General features: G+C 44.6%; 1 protein-coding gene across 3 annotated transcripts in view; it reads left to right on the forward strand.

The window, feature by feature from the left end:
- Window positions 1-21,150, forward strand: part of YEATS2 (YEATS domain containing 2) — a 1,498,478-nt gene that overhangs the window by 710,130 nt on the left and 767,198 nt on the right. For all 3 annotated transcript variants that reach the window (XM_086943990.1, XM_086943991.1, XM_086943992.1), the window contains exon 19: window positions 11,159-11,320. In XM_086943990.1, the coding sequence (XP_086800116.1) occupies window positions 11,159-11,320 (162 nt within the window). The remainder of the gene's footprint in view (window positions 1-11,158; window positions 11,321-21,150) is intronic.

A 21,150-nucleotide genomic window follows, 5' to 3' on the forward strand; every position in this document is an offset into this window, starting at 1 on the left:
GTGACCGCTGCGTTAACTCCTGGAGTTCCTGTCCTGGATATCTGTCAGGCAGCAAATTGGGCTTCCTTGCACATGTATACAAAGCACTACGGCCCGGACACTCAGGTCCTGCATGATGGTCACTGCAGGACTTTTTAACACTTTATTGCGGTTTCCAAAGAGGCATACATTTTCGCAACATTTCTGTACAGTAGATTGATAGTATGCGGTTGAGGACAGCAATTTGCCACGTATAGCTAACGACATAACGTATGGTGGTACACATTACACTTCCTTGATTGTGGCTGGGGTGTATAATATTGGGCTCAGCTGGCATGTGTGCTCAGGTGGTGAATTTCTTGGGGTACACAAAAAGCTTGTCATGGTGTTAGTCTAATTACAGTTATGTGTGGGGGATCGTAGGTTTGGCTCAATATTGTCGAGTTGGTGGAGATATGTCGTGATAGGTTCGAAATGTTGCGGGGCGATTTGCTGGGGGCATGAAGTCCCAGTATGTGGTCAGTTGTGTTTGGCAGTGTGTGGCATTGGCGAGCCATGCTTTTACTGATGAGCTGGTTTGAGATCCAAATGAATCGCTACCCTGCGCCTGGTCAGCAGCAATAGCATCACCACTAATCGACAATGTTTGATTGGTATTTCTTACACATATCCTTGGAAACAATGGTGTAGGGCTAGCGTTGGGGGGGTCTTGTATAATGGTGCTTATCGTGTCACATACTGCTCGCCAGTAATCCGTCACTTTTGGGCAGGTCAAGGCTAGGTGTGTGAATGTGACTTCTGGTGCGGAGCACTGTAGGCAACTTGCGTCGCTAGCTAGGACTATCCTATGTAAATATTTTGGGGTGTGGTATAAACTGTGTAAATATTTAAAGTGTATTAGTCGCAGTCTGTAGTTTGGGGGTAGTCACTAGCTTTGGCGTCAGCAGTATTACCATTGTTCCACAGATAGATCTATGCCTGTGTCCAGTTTCCAGGCCTGACAAGCCTGCAAAGCGTCTAGTGGGAAGGCTGCTGGTGTTCGTGAAAAGAGTTGGGTCATGAGTTTGCTGTACGATGCGTTTGTAGGAACATATTTAGGTGCCGTGTTCACCGGTGGGGTGTCTGGGAACACAGCGTTTGTGTTCCTACATGTCGCACTTATTTGATAATACATTAGAGTGTCTAGTGGTGTGATTTTATGTGTGGCAACATTGGTAAAGGTGGGGATGAACTGTGCATCTGGGTATAAGTCAGCGAACATTTTTACTCCAGCGCCTCCGCTCGACTCGCTCCCCCCCTGTCATGCAACGGGGGAAGGAGGGGTCTGCCGCCATTGTGGCAGATGGCCCGTATGGTGTGTCAGTGTCTGTTCATCTGCGGATCACCCCCCACGCCCAGTGCACACATTCCACCATATTAATTTTGTCTTGAGGTGCTTTGTACAGCTGGAATAGTGCATTTTTTGATGGCCAAGGGTATACCAGGTCTGCTTCCACCGCCAAGTGTGGCTGAAACGGTGTGGAGTGTAACCAGTAGTACAGAAAACCTGCTTAGGCACTGAGAGCATATAACTTTAGATCTGGGGCTCCCAGACGTCCGCGTGCAGGGGGTGGTGTCTGGTTTTTATAGGCGACTCTCGGCTGCAGGCCTGCCCATGTCAGAGCGATCATGTCTGAGCGCAATCTATAAAAAAAATGTACTGTAAGGGTAAGTGGGATGTTGAGAAATAGATATAAAAATGTGGGTAGTACCACCATTTTGGCTAAAGCAAAACTCCGAGCCATTGAGAGCAGTAGTTTATTCCCCATCTAAATCAGAGATTCAAGCCACTCCACTGCACATCCGTAGTTCACTCCCCAAAGTTTTTCTGGGTCCTTGCTTATCCATATGCCTAACTATATGGTCAGCTCGGTTGTCCACTTTAGTGGGTATTCTGTTTGGAATGGGCACATAGCTGCGGTAAGTGGAAAGAGTAGGGATGTACTCCAGTTTTTGAACACCTGAGTGGCCACCAAAATGGATCACCTCCCACTTCATGGGTTCCAAGTTCTTTTGTGGTTCGTTGATGTATAAAGTAATGTAATCTGCGTACATGGACTCCACTAGTCATCTGGCCGTAAAGCCAATAACTCATCTGCATGGTGTTGGCATAGCCAAGCCGCCAGTGGCTCCATTGCCACCAAAAATAGAAGTGGGGCAAGTGGGCATGCCTGTCTGGTGCCCCGGGTAATCGTAATGAGTTTGAAGATTTGACCGTTTAGTTTGATACGCGCTGAGGAGAGGATGTGTAATAAACAGATTTTTTTTCATAAAACTGGAGCTGTAGCCCAAGGGAAGATAAAGGGCCACTCGAGGGAATCGAACGCCTTGGTGGCGTCCAGGAGAGCTGCCATGGCTGGTAGAGAATGGTGCATGACAGAGTATTGTGCGTAGGTTGTGCTATGTGGCTCTTCCCGGTATAAAACCGGATGGATCATGGTGTACAATTAGGGGGAGTAGTTGATTCGCTATACGTTTTGCATATATTTTATTATCTATGCTGATCAATGATCGAGGGAGATGAGAATCACAGAGCTCGGCAGCTTTAGCTGGTGTGAGTATGGTTATAATAATTGCTTCCCGGGGGGGGGGGGGGGGGGAGTTGGCCTACCGACAAGATGTGGGATGAGTATAGTGGCAAATACGTTATAGAAGGCAGGTGTTAGCACGTCTGAACCAGGGGATTTGTCTCCAGTGATCCCGTCAATAACCTGTGCAATTTCTTCAATCTGAACACAGCATCCAGGTACTCGCTACGTCCTGGGTCTAGCCACAGCAATTTGATGAACTCGAGATACGGGTCTCAAGGTTTTCTGATCGCTCGTCAGACCGAACGAGTAGAGTTGAGAGTAGAAGGAGGACATCATTGTAATCAGTTTTGCTGGGGATGTGACTCTTTGGCCGATGCCATCTAGAAGTTCGGCCACGTATGTCTTGGCATATGGTCTCCTCAGCAGACCACCCAGTGTCTTGCCAGGGTGGTCCCCCACACTGTATTGTCGAGCATGCGACTCGCCACAAGTGGTGTGCCTCTCTCTTCGCTTCAGTCTGATATTCTGATATTTTGGTTCTAATCTCAGCTGGTGTGCCGGGCATGGAATTGTTGTTATATGCTTGTTCCAGCATTTTATTTTCAGCCTCTATTCCAGAAGCACTCCAGACTGCCTAGCAATACCCTTGCCACGGATTACTGCCTTGAAAGCTTCCCATAGTGAGGAGGGTGAGTTGACCGAGCCAGTGTTTAGTGCAAAAAAGTCTTAGATGGCGCTACATATTTCTTCTTTAAATGCCGGGTCCCGCAGTGCATGTGGGGGAAGGAGCCACGAGAACATACCAAAACCAAAGGGGATGATGGACGGAGTGTTGAACATTGCAAGCACTCACCCCAGTCAACTGATCTGGGCTTAATCCATCATCATTCTTTAGCTCACTCCACCACCCCAGTTCAGACAGTACGAGAGTTTGGGGAATTCGGATGAACAGTCGAACAGGGGAATGGTCGGAAAGAGTGTGCGCCAAATGTTTGATAGAGATAGACCAAGTGTCTACGTCTTTAGATACTAGCCACAGGAGTTGTTAGAGGTGGAAAAACAAGTGCTGTCTCGTCCAATAGAGCATTGCCAGTTATGAGCTAATGTAATGTCTTCGCGGCTTGCGGGTATTGTCGTCTGGTACGTGAGCGATCTAGGTGTCTCTGTAGCGCAACATTAAAGTCCACGTCCCAGATTATTGGGCAGGGGCTATGTTTTGCCATCAGTCTCCAAATGTTGAGGAAGAAGTCAGGATCATCCAAGTTAGGTCCTTTAGCAGCTGCCATGATCAGTGGTTGTATGTATATTGTGCCGGTCAGTATGCCATATCTAGCGTCGGGGTCTATGTGGGAGTGTGTGGTGCGCCATGGAAGTCTATTCCTGAGTAGGATGGTTACATACCTAGCGTAGTTAGAGTAAACTGATGAGTAGGATTCACTGCACCATCGGGCATGGAGCCGAACCGTGTTATAAGGGTGGATAAGTGTGCTTCTTGTAGAAAACACACATCTACGTCGTATTTCATATGGTATGCGTGCATGGGACAGGATTTGCGGTGGGCGTTGATACCTTGTATGTACCATGTTAGAAATGTTACGTTGGTTTCAGTTTCTGGATGCACGTGACTTGTCATGTCTCGATTTTAACGTCCGTGGTTGGAGAAAGTTGCACCATTTGAAATGTTGTAGCTTCTTAATATAACAGTAGGCTCAATCCTGGGTTAACTTAAACAACGAGGAAACTGTCCCCAAGTCTAACAGATCCCCCACACACTGCCCAATCAAAACCTCCCTAGTCCCTCCCCCTCCCACTCCAACCCCACCAATCAGGTTGAGAAGTTATACCCACCCCACCCAAAAATCTCAAACCTTTAAACATGAGTGGCCAATGGAATTATCCTGTGAGGGTACTTGGACTCTCCAGGCATTCGCCTCTGACCAAAGGCCAGTTTGGCCGAGCTTTGACGAGTATTCGGGAACATCAAAGTATAGCATAGTTTGTTTTGGCCTGTCACCCCATTTAGACGTGCCATGTGCTGCGGTTCATTTACATGTTGGCAAAACAGACTGCTGTGGTGTTGGGGTCTATATTAGTTCTACAAGCAGCACATATATTTGAGTTTCAGTCATTGTCACTAGTGCACCCATCTTTGGACGATCCAGGTGAGTTCAGTGGTTTCTGTATATTTCTGCTTTGTTGTTTCGCATAGCACATATCGGCCTTTGAGTCTGTAAAATTGTGCGGTTTGCCGCTGTTGACTATGCAAAGTTTGGTTGGGTAGAGGAGGGCATATGAAATTTTCAGTTGTTGAAGAATACGTTTTGCTGGGAGGAAATTGCACATTGCCGTCTGTACCACTAGAGTAAAGTCTGGTAAGAGGGAGAGGGTGTTTTCCTGATGTCTGACCTCTCTGAGTTCTCTGGCTTTCCGCAAGATCTCATCCCGGTCGAGATAGTTTAGTAAGGCGGCGATTATTGGACGTGCAGGTGCTCCAGGTGGTGGTCGTGGTCCTAGCGATCGATGTGCCTGTTCCACAATAAAGACCTCTGACAGTACCGTGCCAAACAGTTTGAAGAGTAGGGATTCCAGGTAGTCCTCTATCTTGGAGATAGTTGCAGATTCAGGGGATTCAATAATGCGGAGATTGTTTCTTTTACAGCTGGATTCAAGGTCTTCATTCTTCGTGTGGATGAGCTCATGCATCTTGTCAATTTTGAACTAGCACTGTCAGTCCTCAGTGAGGGCATCGTCCGCATCGGAGACCCTGGATTCTAGTTGCGTGATCCGGTATTAGTCATGCAAGTCCACTCGTTGTTTCACCTGATCAAGCCGGGTGGAGTCTGTTTTTAGGCTGGATTTGACCTCTAGTAAAAGAGAACCAATATTATTGTACTCCAACATTGTCCTTCTGCGTGGCTTCCTTTTCATCTTCTGGCATTTCCCCATGCCGTCCGTCCACCGATTCTCTACAGGAGTTTTTAGTGTAATCCGGAGAGGTATTGCTTGGGTATCTATTCTGAAGTAAGGAATCTATGGGTAGAAGAATCTCTCAGGTGAACAATTTACCTTCAGTAATGCCATATATATCTGATAGAGACTATTAGTTGTAGATTCCTTACCTTTACAATTTCCCGAGGAGTCAGTCTGAATCTGAAGATTTTTTTTCTTCAGCAGTACCCCTGCACATTGTTAGGTGGCATCAGTCAGCTCCATGTCCGTCATTGACGTTGTGGGTTCTGGGAGGACGTTGCCGGACCTATATATAGACGCCGCCCATGTGCGTTGACGTCAGTTCTTTTATTTTCAGCACCAGCTTTGTAAAGATCCGGGGCAGTTTACCCCTTAGCTGTTTTTTGGGTAGTTTTTTTTTACTTTGGTCAACTTTTTTCTTGAGTCTTTGACTAGTGGTGCATAGAGGATGTCCCAAATTCAGAACAACTTCAAACCCTGTGGCTCCTGTCACAGGGCAGATCCATACCTTGTGTGCCTTTGATGACTGGAGCGCGACCACAACCCAGAGTTTTGCTCCTAGTGCTGGGCCAATAACCTCAAAGGCTTTGTGGGAGCGGTCGCAAACTATTGGAGGCCTGGCGCTCCGCTCCAAGTCCCATATGTTCTTGTTTGAGAGGAAGGTCTCAAGGACAGTCGTAGAGCCCACACTGCTCGTCTCACTCTGTCGTCTGGGAGGTCTTCGGGTAAGTCCGGGAAACAAGAAGTCGAAGAAGCACATGTGGTCTTCCACTTCACCCTGGCTGACGAGACGCGGAACTCCATGCATCGTCACTCAAAAACTCTTTCCCCGTAGCAGCCTTCTGAGACTACTCTGCGCCTCCCCACTTTTCCAGGTGCTGGAGCGTCTTCTGCCCAAATCCAAAAAGTTCTATGAGGCCTTGTACCTCATTTTTAGGACTTTGACTTCAACGGCTCCGGCCTGACTCCGAAATCCCCTCTTGTATCCTGTATCGGTTTCAGATTGACGCCGGTCAAACTTCCTCGATGCCGATCCTGACGACGACCCTCCTGGCTCCAACCATGCCACCGTTTGGCACAACTCCTGTCCTCGTTCCTGAAGTGGACACAGAGCCGGCCTGATGTCACTCTACGTCGATTCAGACGCCAGAAAAAACGTTCATTCATGTGTTCATTCCTGATATACCGTTTGAGGCAGAGGGTGATGATGTGGAATGGGAGGGGCAGCTGGACTCTTTATCGGACCAGCTTAATGACCCAGACTGGTGAATGGACCTGGGGGATGCCAGTGGTCTAGACACTTCTGCTGAACTTGGCTTGCTTTCTCTCTCTAAGTAAGAGAGAGCTTCCTACGCTGTGGTGGTGAGAAGAGCAGCTGAGGTTCTTGGCTTAAGGTCCCTTTGGTGGCAGTCAGGACTAATCTCCTGACAGAGGCGATTCAGCCTGTTGCTTCCACTTCCTAAACTTCTTGCCTTTCACTGCTACCCTTACTGATGTCCTTGTGGGCACTTGTTCCAAGCCCAGCACAAGGGCTTCTGTGGACAGGACAATCGACCACCGCCCTGCTCTCTGCGATGCAGCATCCCTCCCCTGAGAAACTTAGTGGTCCAAGCCTCATCTTCAAAGGGCGCATTCCCTTCTGCTCACCCAGATAGGGAATCCAAGAAGCTGAATCATCTTGGGAAGAGTATGTTTTCTTCATCCAGCTTGGCGTTACTGTCAGTGAATAACACTTGCTTCTTGGGCCGATACTCCCATGCCATCTGGGTAATGTCGCGTAGGTGCTGCCTCAGTGCCCGAAGGAGGCACGGCCCCTTTTCTCCCAGGCAGTTGTGAATGGGAGAGACACAGCCAAATTCATGATACATTGTGGCTAGACACCACCGGCTCACTGGGCAACACGATTGCCACGTCAGTAGCACTCAAGCGCTACACCTGGTTGAGGACTTCTGGCTTCTCAGGGGATGTCCAATCAACCTTGTTGGACATGCCCTTTGATGGCACCCGCCTCTTCTGCGACAAAGCAGACTCGGCGCTTGAACAATTTAAGGATTCTCGAGCTACGGCCAGATCCTTGGGCCTCACAGTGGTCACCCAACCACCTCAGTCAGCTTTTTGCCGCTTTTGTGGCTACGGAAAGGGCACCCAGCCACGTCCTGTCCAGCCCAGCCACCGGTATACGCAAGCTACCCAGCCTCTGCATGGCTGTGGACATGGGGCCCAGCGTCCTCATGGGTCAGGATGCCAATGGACGGGTTACTCCATTCTTCCCCCCCCCCCCGCCCCCCCCCCCCACTACTGCCTCCGAACCTTCCTAGTCCAATGTTTCAGGCCCATCATCAGCCAGTGGAGGCGGGATTCACCATCACATCCTCCACTGACAGTCCATCACGTCAGACAGGTTGGTTCTGCAAATAGTCCGTAGGGGGTACTCCCTCCCTTTTGAGACTACTCCTCCCTCTATTTCACTTTCTTACAATCGCATGTTGGAGGATCATTTGGCACTTTTCGCAGAGGAAGTATTGGCTCTCTTGGCCAAGGGAGCCATAGAGAAGGGTCCCTGTGTCAGAAATAGGTCATGGTTGTTTTTCCAGCTACTTTCTGTTACCCAAAAATGACAAAGACCTGCATCCTATCCTAGAACTCCCGGCCCTCAACTTTTTCCTCCAGAAGGAAAAGTAATGGCAGTGGTCACAGCTCATCTGTGCAGATCAAGGGTTCCAGTCTTGCCCTATCTCAACTACTGGCTTTTTTAAGGCGGGCTAGCCCCAGGCTGTCGTCTCCCACCTCCAGACTACCGTGGACTTCCTTCACTCGCTGAGGTTCACTATCAATGTGCCAGAGTCACACCTGACTCCACCACAGATGCTCCCTTTCATCGAAGCCGATCTGTACACTGTACAGTTTCGGACCTATCCTCCTGAACAGCGAGTCTTTGATATTCGGGCTATGATACTGATCTTTCAGCCTCTATCCCAGATTTCGGTGAGAATGACCCTGAGACTGCTGGACCTCATGGCCTCCTGCATCCTGCTGGTGGATCATACCAGATGGCATATGCAGGCTTTGCAGTGGGACCTGAAGTTCCAGTGGGCGCAGCATCAAGGGAATCTTTCTGACTACGTTCAGATCTCGGAGGGGACTGCACAGCAACTGCAGTGGTGGTTAACAAATCAAGATTGGGTCATAGGCAGGGACCTCTCCCTTGCCTAACCAGATTTGATGGTAGTGACAGATGCATCACTGATAGGACGGCCGTTTGGAAGAGGCAGAGATCAGAGGCATCTGGTCTCCAACAGAGTCCAGTCTCCATATCCACCTTCTGGAGCTCCGGGCAATCAGACTGGCACTGAAAGCATTCCTTCCTGCTCTCGAAGGGAAAGTGGTGCAGGTGTTCACTGACAACACCACCGCCATGTGGTACTGCGAAAACAGAGCAGGGGGGTGCCATGGACCCTTTGTCAGGTGGCTCTCCGGACATGACTTCAACATCGTCACGAATGGACCTTCAGCCTCTGTAGGAGACTGGCTTAGTATATGGTTCTACTATACGCCTTTCCGCCTGTACCACTTCTGCCCAGAATGCTCAAGAAGATCAAGCACCACTGGGCTCAAGTTATTCTTGTAGCTCTGGATTTGGCATGAAGAGTCTGATACTCTGACCTACTGAATATGGCCAGAGATCCTCTGATCAGACTGCCCCTTCGGGAGGATCTTGTGTCGCAGCAGCGGGGGACAGTTCTTCACCCGAACCTGTCCAACCTCCACCTCACTGCATGGAGATTGAGCGGCGGCAGTTCATGGCTTTCTACCTTCTGCCCGAAGTCTGCAATGTTATCTTGGCAGCCAGGCATCCCTCCACTAAAACAGTATATGCCTGTAGATGGAACGAATTAGTGGCATGGTGCACAGCAAAAGCTGTTGATCCCCTCTCTGCTCCTCTTTCAGAAGTTCTCTTGTATATACTTTCTCTAGCCCTACATGGATCTGCCTTGGGCACTGTTAAAGGATATCTTGCAGCTATCTCTTGCCTTTACACGCCTTCCAGATCAGCCTTCCTTTTTTAAAGTCTCACATTGTTTCTAAGTTCCTTAGGGGCGTTGCTCATTTGTTTCCTCCATCTCCATTTTTAATGCCCCAATTGGATTTGAATTTGGTTTTAACCATTCTTATGTGTGCTCTCTTCGAGCCTCTTCACAATTGTCCTCTCTGGCTGCTGATTCTAAAAACTGCTTTCCTTATTGCGATCACCTCTGCTCGTAGGGTTAGCGAACTTCAGGTTCTGTCTTCCAAGCCTCCTTTTCTCCCTGTCCATCCTGATAAAGTGGTGCTTTGAATGAAAGCGTTGTTCCTTCCTAAATTGGTCATTCGCTTTCATGTGGGACAATCCATCACGTTGCCCACCTTTTTCCCGTCTTTGCATCCCCCGAAGGAGGGGAGACTCCACTGTCTCGTCCTAAAATGTGCGTTGGCTTTTTACCTTGATTGCACCAAAGACTCCCAGGTGGATGATCAACTCTTCATTGACTATGTGGGTGAAAAGAAAGGTCGAGCTGTTCACAAACAGACCATCTTTTGATGGATCGTCCTCATTAAAATAAAACGAGGTGAAAAGGGAACCCTACTGTGGGGTTGCATGCTCGCTCCACTAGAGCAACAGCACCAACCACTGCGTTAGCATGCAGAGTCCCACTCCTTGACATCTGGAGGCGGCAATGTGGGCATCCATGCACACGTTACCAGACACTACTGCCTAGACAGTCAAGTCCGGAGGTACGTATCCTTAGCAGTTCCGTTCTCCAGGATTTCCTTGTGGGATCTTGGTTTGCAGACCCTCCTCTTGGGTTGGTATTGCTGGGGTATCTTTTCAAAAGGTAAGGAATCTACAACTAATTAGATAAACAAATTGCGCACCTTCCGCAACAATACATCTGGTAGAGACATATGTTAGTTGTAGCTTCCTTACCGCCCTACCCATCCTCCCTACTCTGTGAACTGATTTCTAGGTGTAGGGACTCCCCTACAGGGCCCTAGTTTTGATGCACCAGTGGTCAGTGCCTTTCATGGGTCTGCGCTTCTAGCGTGGAAAGAAGTGTTAATAACTGTCAGCGTGCATGGCCTGCTCTGCAAACAGATTTTAGAGTAAATATTTTTCTCCCTTTTGAGCACTCTAGCTTAGCGCACCAGGGGTCAGTGTTACTTGTGGCTCTATGCTTCTGGTTTGGAAAGTTGCAAAAAGAAACTCACGTCTGCATGCTGGGGTTTCGCCTTAATAGGCACTTTTCAAGTCACTTTTGGTTCGAATTAGGCTGTCTTGTTAACTGTCCTCCTGTAACTTGGCATTTAAAGTGATGTGCAGTTTTTTTTTTGTTGCTTTAAAATTATCAGTAATTGCCTTACAGTTCTCGGACACTGTTGTCACAAAATATGTACATTGTTCGGAAAAATAAAATAATAAACTCCCCATGTCCTGTTTGGTCAAGCTGTTATTGGCCTCTTTTCAGTAGTAACAGGCAGATGAATGTATAGAAGTCCTTTGTATCTGTGGATGTTTTTTTTTTACTATAGAAGTGATTTTAGCTCTCATACATTCTCCTCTTGCTGCAGTCCTGTATTCACTGCTTTGTTTAATATTGCAGGGTGCTGGTGGGCAGACAGCACTTACAAAATTATCAGAAAGTTCACTGACGTCCACAGTAGCTCCGCAAGTGCTCTCTAGAGCTGGGACCACTATGCTCAGGCTCACAGGTGGTGTTATTACTGCAGCCACTTCAACGGCGGCTAATGGATTTGCACCACAGGTACAGTAGTGAACATTTAGTTCAGTTTTAATGTGTGTGCCTTTATGGTTATGTATATGCTAGATTTTGTATTTTTCTCTTCTATGTTGCTATTGGTGTGTTTCTTTTTCTTGATTTGACGTCATACAAGAATTAGTTCGAAGTTGATCACATGATTGGAAAACGCTGTTTAGCAATACATATTTTGACTCGTACAGTTGTAATGGCTAGCATTCTAGTGGTTTTGAAGAGATTCTGCTTCTTGCCAGTTTTTAGCAGGTTTAAAATCAAAATGCTTATCATCGGGTAACACACGACCTTGTTCAGAAGTGCTTCTCAATGTAGTTCAGAGTCCTAAATGGCAAACCCACACCAAAGACTTTGGTTATATGTTAAAAGCAATTTGATTTCTCGCAAAAGCAGTGCCAGTTCAGTCCAATCTGCACAAAATCTAATATAATAATGCAGTTCACACCTCTGCACTTTGCTGTTGCAAAGGAATTGTTGGCTCCCATCCGTTGTAATCCTTCCAACACAGGTGAACAGTGCTTGACTATGTTTCCTTCTCAATGGCAGAAGTGCCCTAAAATTGATCTCCTACAACTGTGCCCTCACCTTTTCTCGGTTCCTCATACAGTTTAGTAAGAATTATCCATGTTTTGGAGTTGTACTTATTGACGAGTTGCTAGTCTTTTGTGGATTTTGCATTGTTTCTCATCTATATCAGTGCTGCCTGGGTTCCTTACAATTCTTTTCAGTGGGAGGTTGTGTAATTTACATTTTCAGTGAAGGCATAGTCTACAGCAGATGCCAAGCTCAGGAGAAAGAGTGATAACAGACTCCCTTGAAGCTCTGCATACACTTCCAACAAATTTGCGTGTAAGCTGGAAGGGCTGTCATTCAAAGATACAGGTATGGTGTAGGATTAGGCTAAACCAAGAAGTAGGCATGTCAGTTGTCTAAATATGGTACTGTAGTGCAAGATCTGATGTCGTTTAATACCATTGCTGGATGGCAAAATTGAGCTTTTCAGTAATTGTAGATGGGCCGCGATGTGTAGAAGCTGAGTAGTGATTGGACGAGTTGTGAAAAGTACTTACTGACTTCTTGAAAGTGGATAATGAAGCAACATGACACATGGTGGGTGGCACGTACAGTATGCGTGAGAAACCTGAAAAGGAAGTTACTGTGAAGGTCATTCTGATGACTGTAAAGTGAGACTGTGTTCTCAAAGGTGTTGATGCTAAGCAATAGGCTCTTATCCTTTCCTGATTTGAGTCCTGAGTCTTTGGCCAGGAAGAAAGAGCCCTTATCTGAGTGAGGAATGCATTAGTTGCAAGGGGTGTTACAGAATCCATCAGCTTTCTACTGAAGCTGACCATAGGATTTCAGGAAAAGAACTATGCTTTCACGTAGATAGAGTCCATCGAAAACTTACCATCCACTATGACTGGGGGACAGTTTGTATATATGCTCTATTTCTATAGTGCAAACCTAGCCAAAAGGCAGCAGAGCGCTGTACAGGGTCAAGGACATGCATAAATTCATCAAGTGATAGGCGAGCTAGTTGGTGCTGTTAATGCATTGTGAGGTAGTGTTCTTTAAATGGCTGCATATTCGACTGTTTCCTATATTGAAGTTGCATTGGAGAGGTCCTAAAGGATAAAAGGATTTTATTCCAGCTCCTGAGATCTGGTTGAGTGTGTGCCAAGAAAGACCAAAGATGGTAACCTCCTTTGCAAGATAAATAAATGTGCTGGTCGTTTTTCAGGAGAAATGTCAATCTTGATTGATCTATTAATGCTTGGTTCATCCTCCTGAGCACTATGATAGGTGGTGGAGGGTATATATCTTTCTATGAGAACTCTTATATATTTTTTGTTTAAATTTGTTTATTAAGATTTTCACATTTCCTGCTACAAGTTGTTGTTGCATCATTGACATATCATAACATATAATTACAGGTATTTGATTAACACTTTGCTTTTCCATTGTATTTGGGGGTCTTATCCGACATCAACACAACTTGGGTAGGTTGACTTACATCTATCCGGGAGTCATCCTCCAGCTTGTCCTGGCATGTTGTAATATGTCATCCGGTGTCCTGTTGGGCAGGTATCCTGGGGGTACGAGTTGGTGTTTCCCCCTCGACTTTACCCATGTAAGTCATCAAAGGATTCAGGAATGTATTCCGTGACGGATGATTTAGTTTCGAAACGAATCAAAAAGGGGGAAAACAAACCTGTGCACTGTGGGGGAAGATCAGGTGTTAGGGGAAAATAGGAGCTATCGGAGGAAGCTTCGCGGTGTGGTGTTGTGACTGGCTGTGATTGTTTGCTATTGTGTCAATGCGTGCTCAAGAGGGAAGTGAGGGACGGTCTGCGGGACTGCATAGGAGCGTGTCTAAACTGTCTTAGGCAGCATTTTCGGCATCGGGGGAATCGTATGGTCAATCGTTTATGACAAGGAGGAAGGGATCATTACCTTACTGTTCCCTGATCTCGGTAACTGGTTTATTTCCCTGGACAAAAGGAAGGAGAATATAATAGAAACATGGTAAACATTTTCTACAATAAGCATGGTCCCTGTGCTGTCCTTTACAATTTGGGAGAAGCCAGCTGATTTATTCAAATATCCAGCTGTACACTCTTCATCCTACTTTGGGAGACTGGATAAATCCATGCTTGGATATTGAAAGGACTTTCATTGTGGCTTACTGTTTGATTAAAGTCTAACTATACGGATTCTGAATTTTCGGTCCCCTGATATTTGTTGTATCTGAAGTGATCCTGAGGAAGGTGGTGTCTACTACACGCATCCCACCGAAACGCGCGTCGACCCAGTGCAGAGACTCAAATTTTCCTCTCTTTCTGAGACCCGAGCTGTGGCAGGAGAGACAATTCTTTCCCTGTCTCTTACCCTCTATCATTTACAGATATTGTATGTTTGTAGCTGTATGGGAATGATTATTTTTGTATGAATGGAATGGTTTTTTGGTATGTAATCAGGTGGACTTTAATTAATATGTTGTATATTTTTCCGCAATAATCATGGTTATAAAAGAAATGTACCAAGGATTATATGCACTTATGATGAAATCTGTTTTGTAATGTATATAAAATGAATCACTAAAATGAAAAAAGGTATTTTTATATTAAAAAAAAAAAGATGTTATGCTAAAAATTAAAAACCTGAGATAATTATTTCTTGTCACTGGTATATCTTTATAGTAAGAGTTGTTGGTCAATGAGGGAAAATTTGTGATATATAAACTGTCTTAGATATCGCTTTGGTGATAAATGTTACACAGTTATTCCGAGGTATCCGGCTCCTGTGCTATGAGGGGCAGGGATGGCCTTGGAGATTGGAGTTGCGAGGCATCTTGAGTCCCCACCGCTATTGTTTCCTGTATAAACTGAAAAAGCATATGTGCCCATTCCATGGAGACTGGATGTTTGCGTGTTCCTTTCACTTCCTAGCCTCCGAGTGTCTTTCTATGAGTACTCTTATGACCTTATTTGTCTTTTGCACTTTGGCTCTGCTTTCTTCCCTTTATAACACTACCGTAGATTGGGGGTCAGGAGGGAAAGTTTATAGACCTGTGGGTGTATGTTCCTCATAAAGACTCAAAGAACAAAGAACAAAGTATACACCTACAGTCTCATGCCCGTGTACGCAATATTTGTAGAATTGCACTATCTCTCTCTAAACTAACAAAGTGTGTTATACACAGGGAAAGACATCCCTTAAGGATAAGACCCCTCACTCACCCGAGGGTGACATGCTTCATCATATGGGCCCTCCTTACCAGTGTGGAAAACCTAGTCACCACTGGGAGCTACTACTTCAAGATTTAAGGAAGGAGCTCAGAGATGTTTTAGATTGGTAGGGAGTAGGATAGTAATCCCATATGTGTGATGATGGGTTGTAGTGGGGTTTGCAGCGCTGTATGAAAATGAATGAGAAATGTGAATTAAAACTGCCTAGATAGAATCACCAATTAGCTTTATTAGTGTGTTCTACCTGACAGGATTAAAATGTAACCGCACAGTGGTATGGATATAGAACCACTATCACTTAGAGGTCAACATGTTTCAGCCTGTTGATCAGCTTGTGTATCAGCAGCTTTCTTCAGGACCAGATATTAACATTGCTGCTGCAAGTATGTGAAACATAATAAATTTTAATACACCACCAGTATTCCTGCTCTATTCTTTTGTTTGTCAGGTCATACCCAGGGTATCTATGGATACAACACAAGAAACAGGACGCACTGATGGTTATAGAAGAGAGAAGAGAAGAGAGAAGCAACCAAACAGTAAATTAATCACGTGAGAACTTGTGCATTGTGCTTTGTCACTATGACACAATTGTAATTTTGCTTATTACTTATTCATAAGCGAAACAGACTTACCCTCAATTGTAGGATAGCCCAGTCTCACCTCTACCTGACAGGCTGCTCAGGAGGGAGGCCCCGCGCTGTGGGAAAAAAACACAAAAGGTGCAGAAATTATTGATGCTTACTACACCGTTTATGTCTTGAAAATCCTAATTTCTCTGTTAAACAGGGGGCCAAAAGGCACGACTAGGTGTAGCAGAAATCAAAGACCTCAAGAACACTCAAGGCAGATATACAAATGGGTCAAATTGAGACTAGCTTTCTTTAAAAGTTTTAGGGTGTAAATACTTTTCTCTTAACTGCAAAGTCAAGGGCAGTCAAAAATCAAACATTGTTAACTAAGCTAGAGTGTCAACAGCATAAGCTTTGTAAAGTCAAAGTCATCCTTTGATAACAAGAGGTTCCCTAGCTAGAAGCTTACCTGTCCGTCGGTACCTCGTCGCGAAAATGAGCTCGCCCCGGGAGGTACCGAACGGAAGGTCTGTTCGTGTATATATGCTGGCGGCTTAATTGTTCGCCGCTGTGCAAGGAGAAGGGGTCCTTACAATTTTGCGGTCCGTTCGATCGCCTGCGGTTCTATGATTCTTGCGCATGCGTCTGCACTCAGCATTACAATCTCGCGCCTGCTCGTTGTAGGGAGAAGACACTACATTGCGCGCATGTGCGCCTAAGCACTGTCATTCCTTCGTTGTTAGTGCGCAGAAAGACTACCAGTTCATATAAGTCGGTGGATATTGTATGAGCGCGCATATCTAGCTAATAAGAAGTGTTTTTGGGACCCTTTGGCGGTTTAGACACATCGCATTGGTACTTATGATTATCTTGTCCTTAAATTCCCATGTCGGCTATGTCAATAATACGAGGACGATATCGAGAAATCATAAACTACACAGATATTAAAGTGTAGATACGTGTCCTCTAAGATATATGCATATATGGGTAATAATGACAGGTCACTAGACCTGTTTACGAGGTCATCCCATTCGTTCCAGGTCAGAGGTAAAAAATGAGTCGTGAATTACAATGATATTAAATGTAGATACGTATCCTCAGGAGTGTTCATTGTTAGTGTGTTTAGGTGTTCGTGAAAAATCACTGAACCTAATAACAAGGTCATATCATTTGTTCTTCTGGGTGAAAGGGTACAGACATTCTCCTCATTCTGTCCCTTTCAGCTGCTACATTATTTCCTTACTTGTCCATAATGATATTACTGTCCAAATCTCATATTTTATTATGGACGTATGAGAGTAATGTATTAAATTAAGATCCAGGGTATTTCATCATTTAGACCCCTTGTATCTGTTCTCAATTTATATACCCACTGTTGTTCTTTGCAGAATAGAAGCTTTGATGGGTCTGTCAGGTGTGGTGGGATCCAAGGTTTTTCTAAAACTACCCACTTTAAATCCGTTTCAGTATGGCCTGTATCTAGAAAGTGGTAATTCAGTTTCGTTGATCGTTTCCCACACCTAATCGTGCTCTTGTGTTCTTGAATGCGGATTTAAATTTTTCTGGTGGTCATACCCATATAGCGAAGCTGACATGGGCACCAGATCCGATAGATCGGACACTCGCTATTACAATTACTATGTTTCTCGATCTTCCAAGGGCGGGAAGTACCGATGTTGATCTCTAAAGTTTTTTCCGTTTGTGGGCAAACTGTACAGGTCCCACAAGGGAAATGGCCTACCACTGGAAGCATGTTCCATAATGTGGTCTGAGCCCCAATGTATTTCACTCTTTGTGGGTGGGTATGGACTAATTTGTCTCGCAGATTGGCACTCTGTTTATATGCGAACAGGGGTCGAGGAAGCTCATTATTCGCTAAAGTCAAGATTGGCCAATGCTTGTTAATACTTTTTTTAACAGAGTTTGAGAAGCTGGAAAAGGTGTTCACAAACGTTAATCTTTGGTTTGCTCCTTAATTTGTTCTTTGTTCTAATAGTGGTTCTCTGTTGTTATTGGCCGCTCTTTTCTTTGAATTACGAATCATATGGTCAGGATATTTCTGGAAATTAGTCCATACCCGCCCACAAAGAGTGAAAAACATTGGGGCTCAGACCACATTATGGAACATGCCTCCAGTGGTAGGCCATTTCCCTTGTGGGACCTGTACAGTTTGCCCACAAACGAAAAAAACTTTAGAGATCGACATCGGTACTTCCCGCCCTTGGAAGATCGAGAAACATACTAATTGTAATAGCGAGTGTCTGATCTATCTGATCTGGTGCCCATGTCAGCTTCGCTATGTGGGTATATAAATTGAGAACAGATACAAGGGGTCTAAATGATGAAATACCCTGGATCTTAATTTAATACATTACTCTCATACGTCCGTAATAAAATATGAGATTTGGACAGTAATATCATTATGGACAAGTAAGGAAATAATTTAGCAGCTGAAAGGGGCAGAATGTGGAGAATGTCTGTACCCTTTCACCCAGAAGATCAAATGATATGACCTTGTTATTAGGTTCAGTGATTTTTCACGAACACCTAAACACACTTACAATGAACACTCCTGAGGATACGTATCTACATTTAATATCATTGTAATTCACGACTCATTTTTACCTCTGACCTGGAAGAACGAATGGGATGACCTTGTAAACCGGTCTAGTGACCTGTCATTATTACCCATATATACATATATCTTAGAGGACACGTAGCTACACTTTAATATCTGTGTAGTTTATGATTTCTCGATATCGTCCTCGTATTATTGACATGGCCGACATGGGAATTTAAGGACAAGATAATCATAAGTACCAATGCGATGTGTCTAAACCGTAAAGGGTCCCAAAAACACTTCTTATTAGCTAGATATGCGCGCTCATACAATATCCACCGTCTTATATGAACTGGTAGTCTTTCTGCGCACTAACAACGAAGGAATGACAGTGCTTAGGCGCACATGCGCGCAATGTAGTGTCTCCTCCCTACAACGAGCAGGCACAGGCGCGAGATTGTAATGCTGAGTGCCGACGCATGCGCAAGAATCATAGAACCGCAGGCGATCGAACGGACCGCTAAATTGTAAGGACCCCTCCTCCTTGCACAGCAGCGAACAATTAAGCCGCCAGCATATACACGAACAGACCTTCCGTTCGGTACCTCCCGGGGCGAGCTCATTTTCGCGACGAGGTACCGACGGACAGGTAAGCTTCTAGCTAGGGAACCTCAGGTTATCAAAGGATGACCTTGACTTTACAAAGCTTATGCTGTTGACACTCTAGCTTAGTTAACAATGTTTGATTTTTGACTGCCCTTGACTTTGCAGTTAAGAGAAAAGTATCTACACCCTAAAACTTTTAAAGAAAGCTAGTCTCAATTTGACCCATTTGTATATCTGCCTTGAGTGTTCTTGAGGTCTTTGATTTCTGCTACACCTAGTCGTGCCTTTTGGCCCCCTGTTTAACAGAGAAATTAGGATTTTCAAGACATAAACGGTGTAGTAAGCATCAATAATTTCTGCACCTTTTGTGTTTTTTTCCCGGAGCGCGGGGCCTCCCTCCTGAGCAGCCTGTCGGGTAGAGGTGAGGCTGGGCTATCCTACAATTGAGGGTAAGTCTGTTTCGCTTATGAATAAGTAATAAGCAAAATTACAATTGTTACATAGTGACAAAGCACAATGCACAAGTTCTCACGTGATTAATTTACTGTTTGGTTGCCTCTCTCTTCTCTTCTCTCTTCTATAACCATCCCTGTGTCCTGTTTCTTGTGTTTTATCCATAGATTCCCTGGGTATGACCTGACAAACAAAAGAAAAGAGCAGGAATACTGGTGGTGTATTAAAATTTATTATTTTTCACATACTTGCAGCAGCAATGTTAATATCTGGTCCTTCAGAAAGCCGCTGATACACAAGCTGATCAACAGGCTGAAACATGACCTCTAAGTGACAGTGGTTCTAAAACCATACCACTGTGCTGTTACATTTTAATCCTGTCAGGTAGAACACATTAATAAAGCTAATTGGTGATTCTATCTAGGCAGTTTTAATTCATATTTCTCATTCATTTTCATACAGCGCTGCAAACCTCACTACAACCCATCATCACACATATGGGATTACTATCCTACTCCCTACCAATCTAAAACATCTCTGAGCTCCTTCCTTAAATCTTGAAGTAGTAGCTCCCAGTGGTGACTAGGTTTTCCACACTGGTAAGGAGGACCCATATGATGAAGCATGTCACCCTCGGGTGAGTGAGGGGTCTTATCCTTAAGGGATGTCTTTCCCTTTGTATAACACATTTTGTTAGTTTAGAAAGAGATAGGGCAATTCTACAAATATTGCGTACACGGGCATGAGACTGTAGGTGTATACTTTGTTTTCTGCTTTCTTTCCTGCCTCCTGAACCTGCTCTGTAGAGGGCTTGTTTTGTTATGGCATGAGCATTCCATATGGTTTGTTTATTGTTCAAAATAATTGCTTATGTGTTCCCCTCTGAGTTGTTGGTGCAGGGTGTTCATACTTCTGAGAGATTGTTAAAAAATGTAAACCTAAAAATATAACAAATTGGACTTCACCTACGGAAGTCAAGATTGAGGTCCTATGAGCAAGAATGGTAGACACAGAGACATGCTGAAAGGTAGAAGCAAATGTGTGTAAATGAGAATTGGCAACATTGCAATTGCAGTCTTCCCACAGGAGAGATCACAAAAAGCTGGAAGAAGCAATCATACCGCAACACTCAACAATGTAAAGGTTCATTGGAATGCTGTATTGCCTCTTCTCATCATCAATAAAGGATATATTGTTGTAGATGGGGATGGTGCAGAGTTGCTTGCAAACAAAACGTGCACTTCAAAAAAAGCTAAAAATAGTTTAAAACTCTTTCTGCACAATCTTTCATACGTCGTAACGTAATACCACTATATTACCAGAATATTGTAAATGATATAGCATCCTATAAAAAGATAATAAGTATAAGTTCACAACACTTAACTTCACTTCTTTGTCATGAGTAATACAGTATGTAAGGTCCAAAGCAGTGCATGACGAGGCACAAGTTAATAGAGCTAAGTAAACTATAACTGGTGAATTTGATCATTTTGTTTTGTTTTTTTAATATGAATTTTTACCTTATGTGAACAACTAACTATGTCACATTAACTTTTGTTTTTTTCAGTGAATTTCAAGTTTTTTTCAACTTGAGCGAACATCTTGTTAACATACCTAACTACAATGTTAAGCTATTTTTTTTCAGTGAATATATTTATCTCTACATATGTATCTATATCTAATTACCCAGTGGCGGTTGCCACTGGGTAGTTATAGTTAGGTGTGCTTTACCATAGGAAGAGTTTATTTTGGTGTGCTGATCTATTTAACTTTGTTGCTGTTTAACAAAACTTTCCCAAAAAAAGTTAATCTACATCAGCACCTTCCTGCAAAGTTTCAGGGTGCTCCGTCAAGCGAGGACAAAAAAAAGCGGAGTCCAAA

Source organism: Lissotriton vulgaris, chromosome 11 (assembly GCF_964263255.1).
Source record: "Lissotriton vulgaris chromosome 11, aLisVul1.2, whole genome shotgun sequence".
NCBI classification, from domain to species: domain Eukaryota; kingdom Metazoa; phylum Chordata; class Amphibia; order Caudata; family Salamandridae; genus Lissotriton; species Lissotriton vulgaris.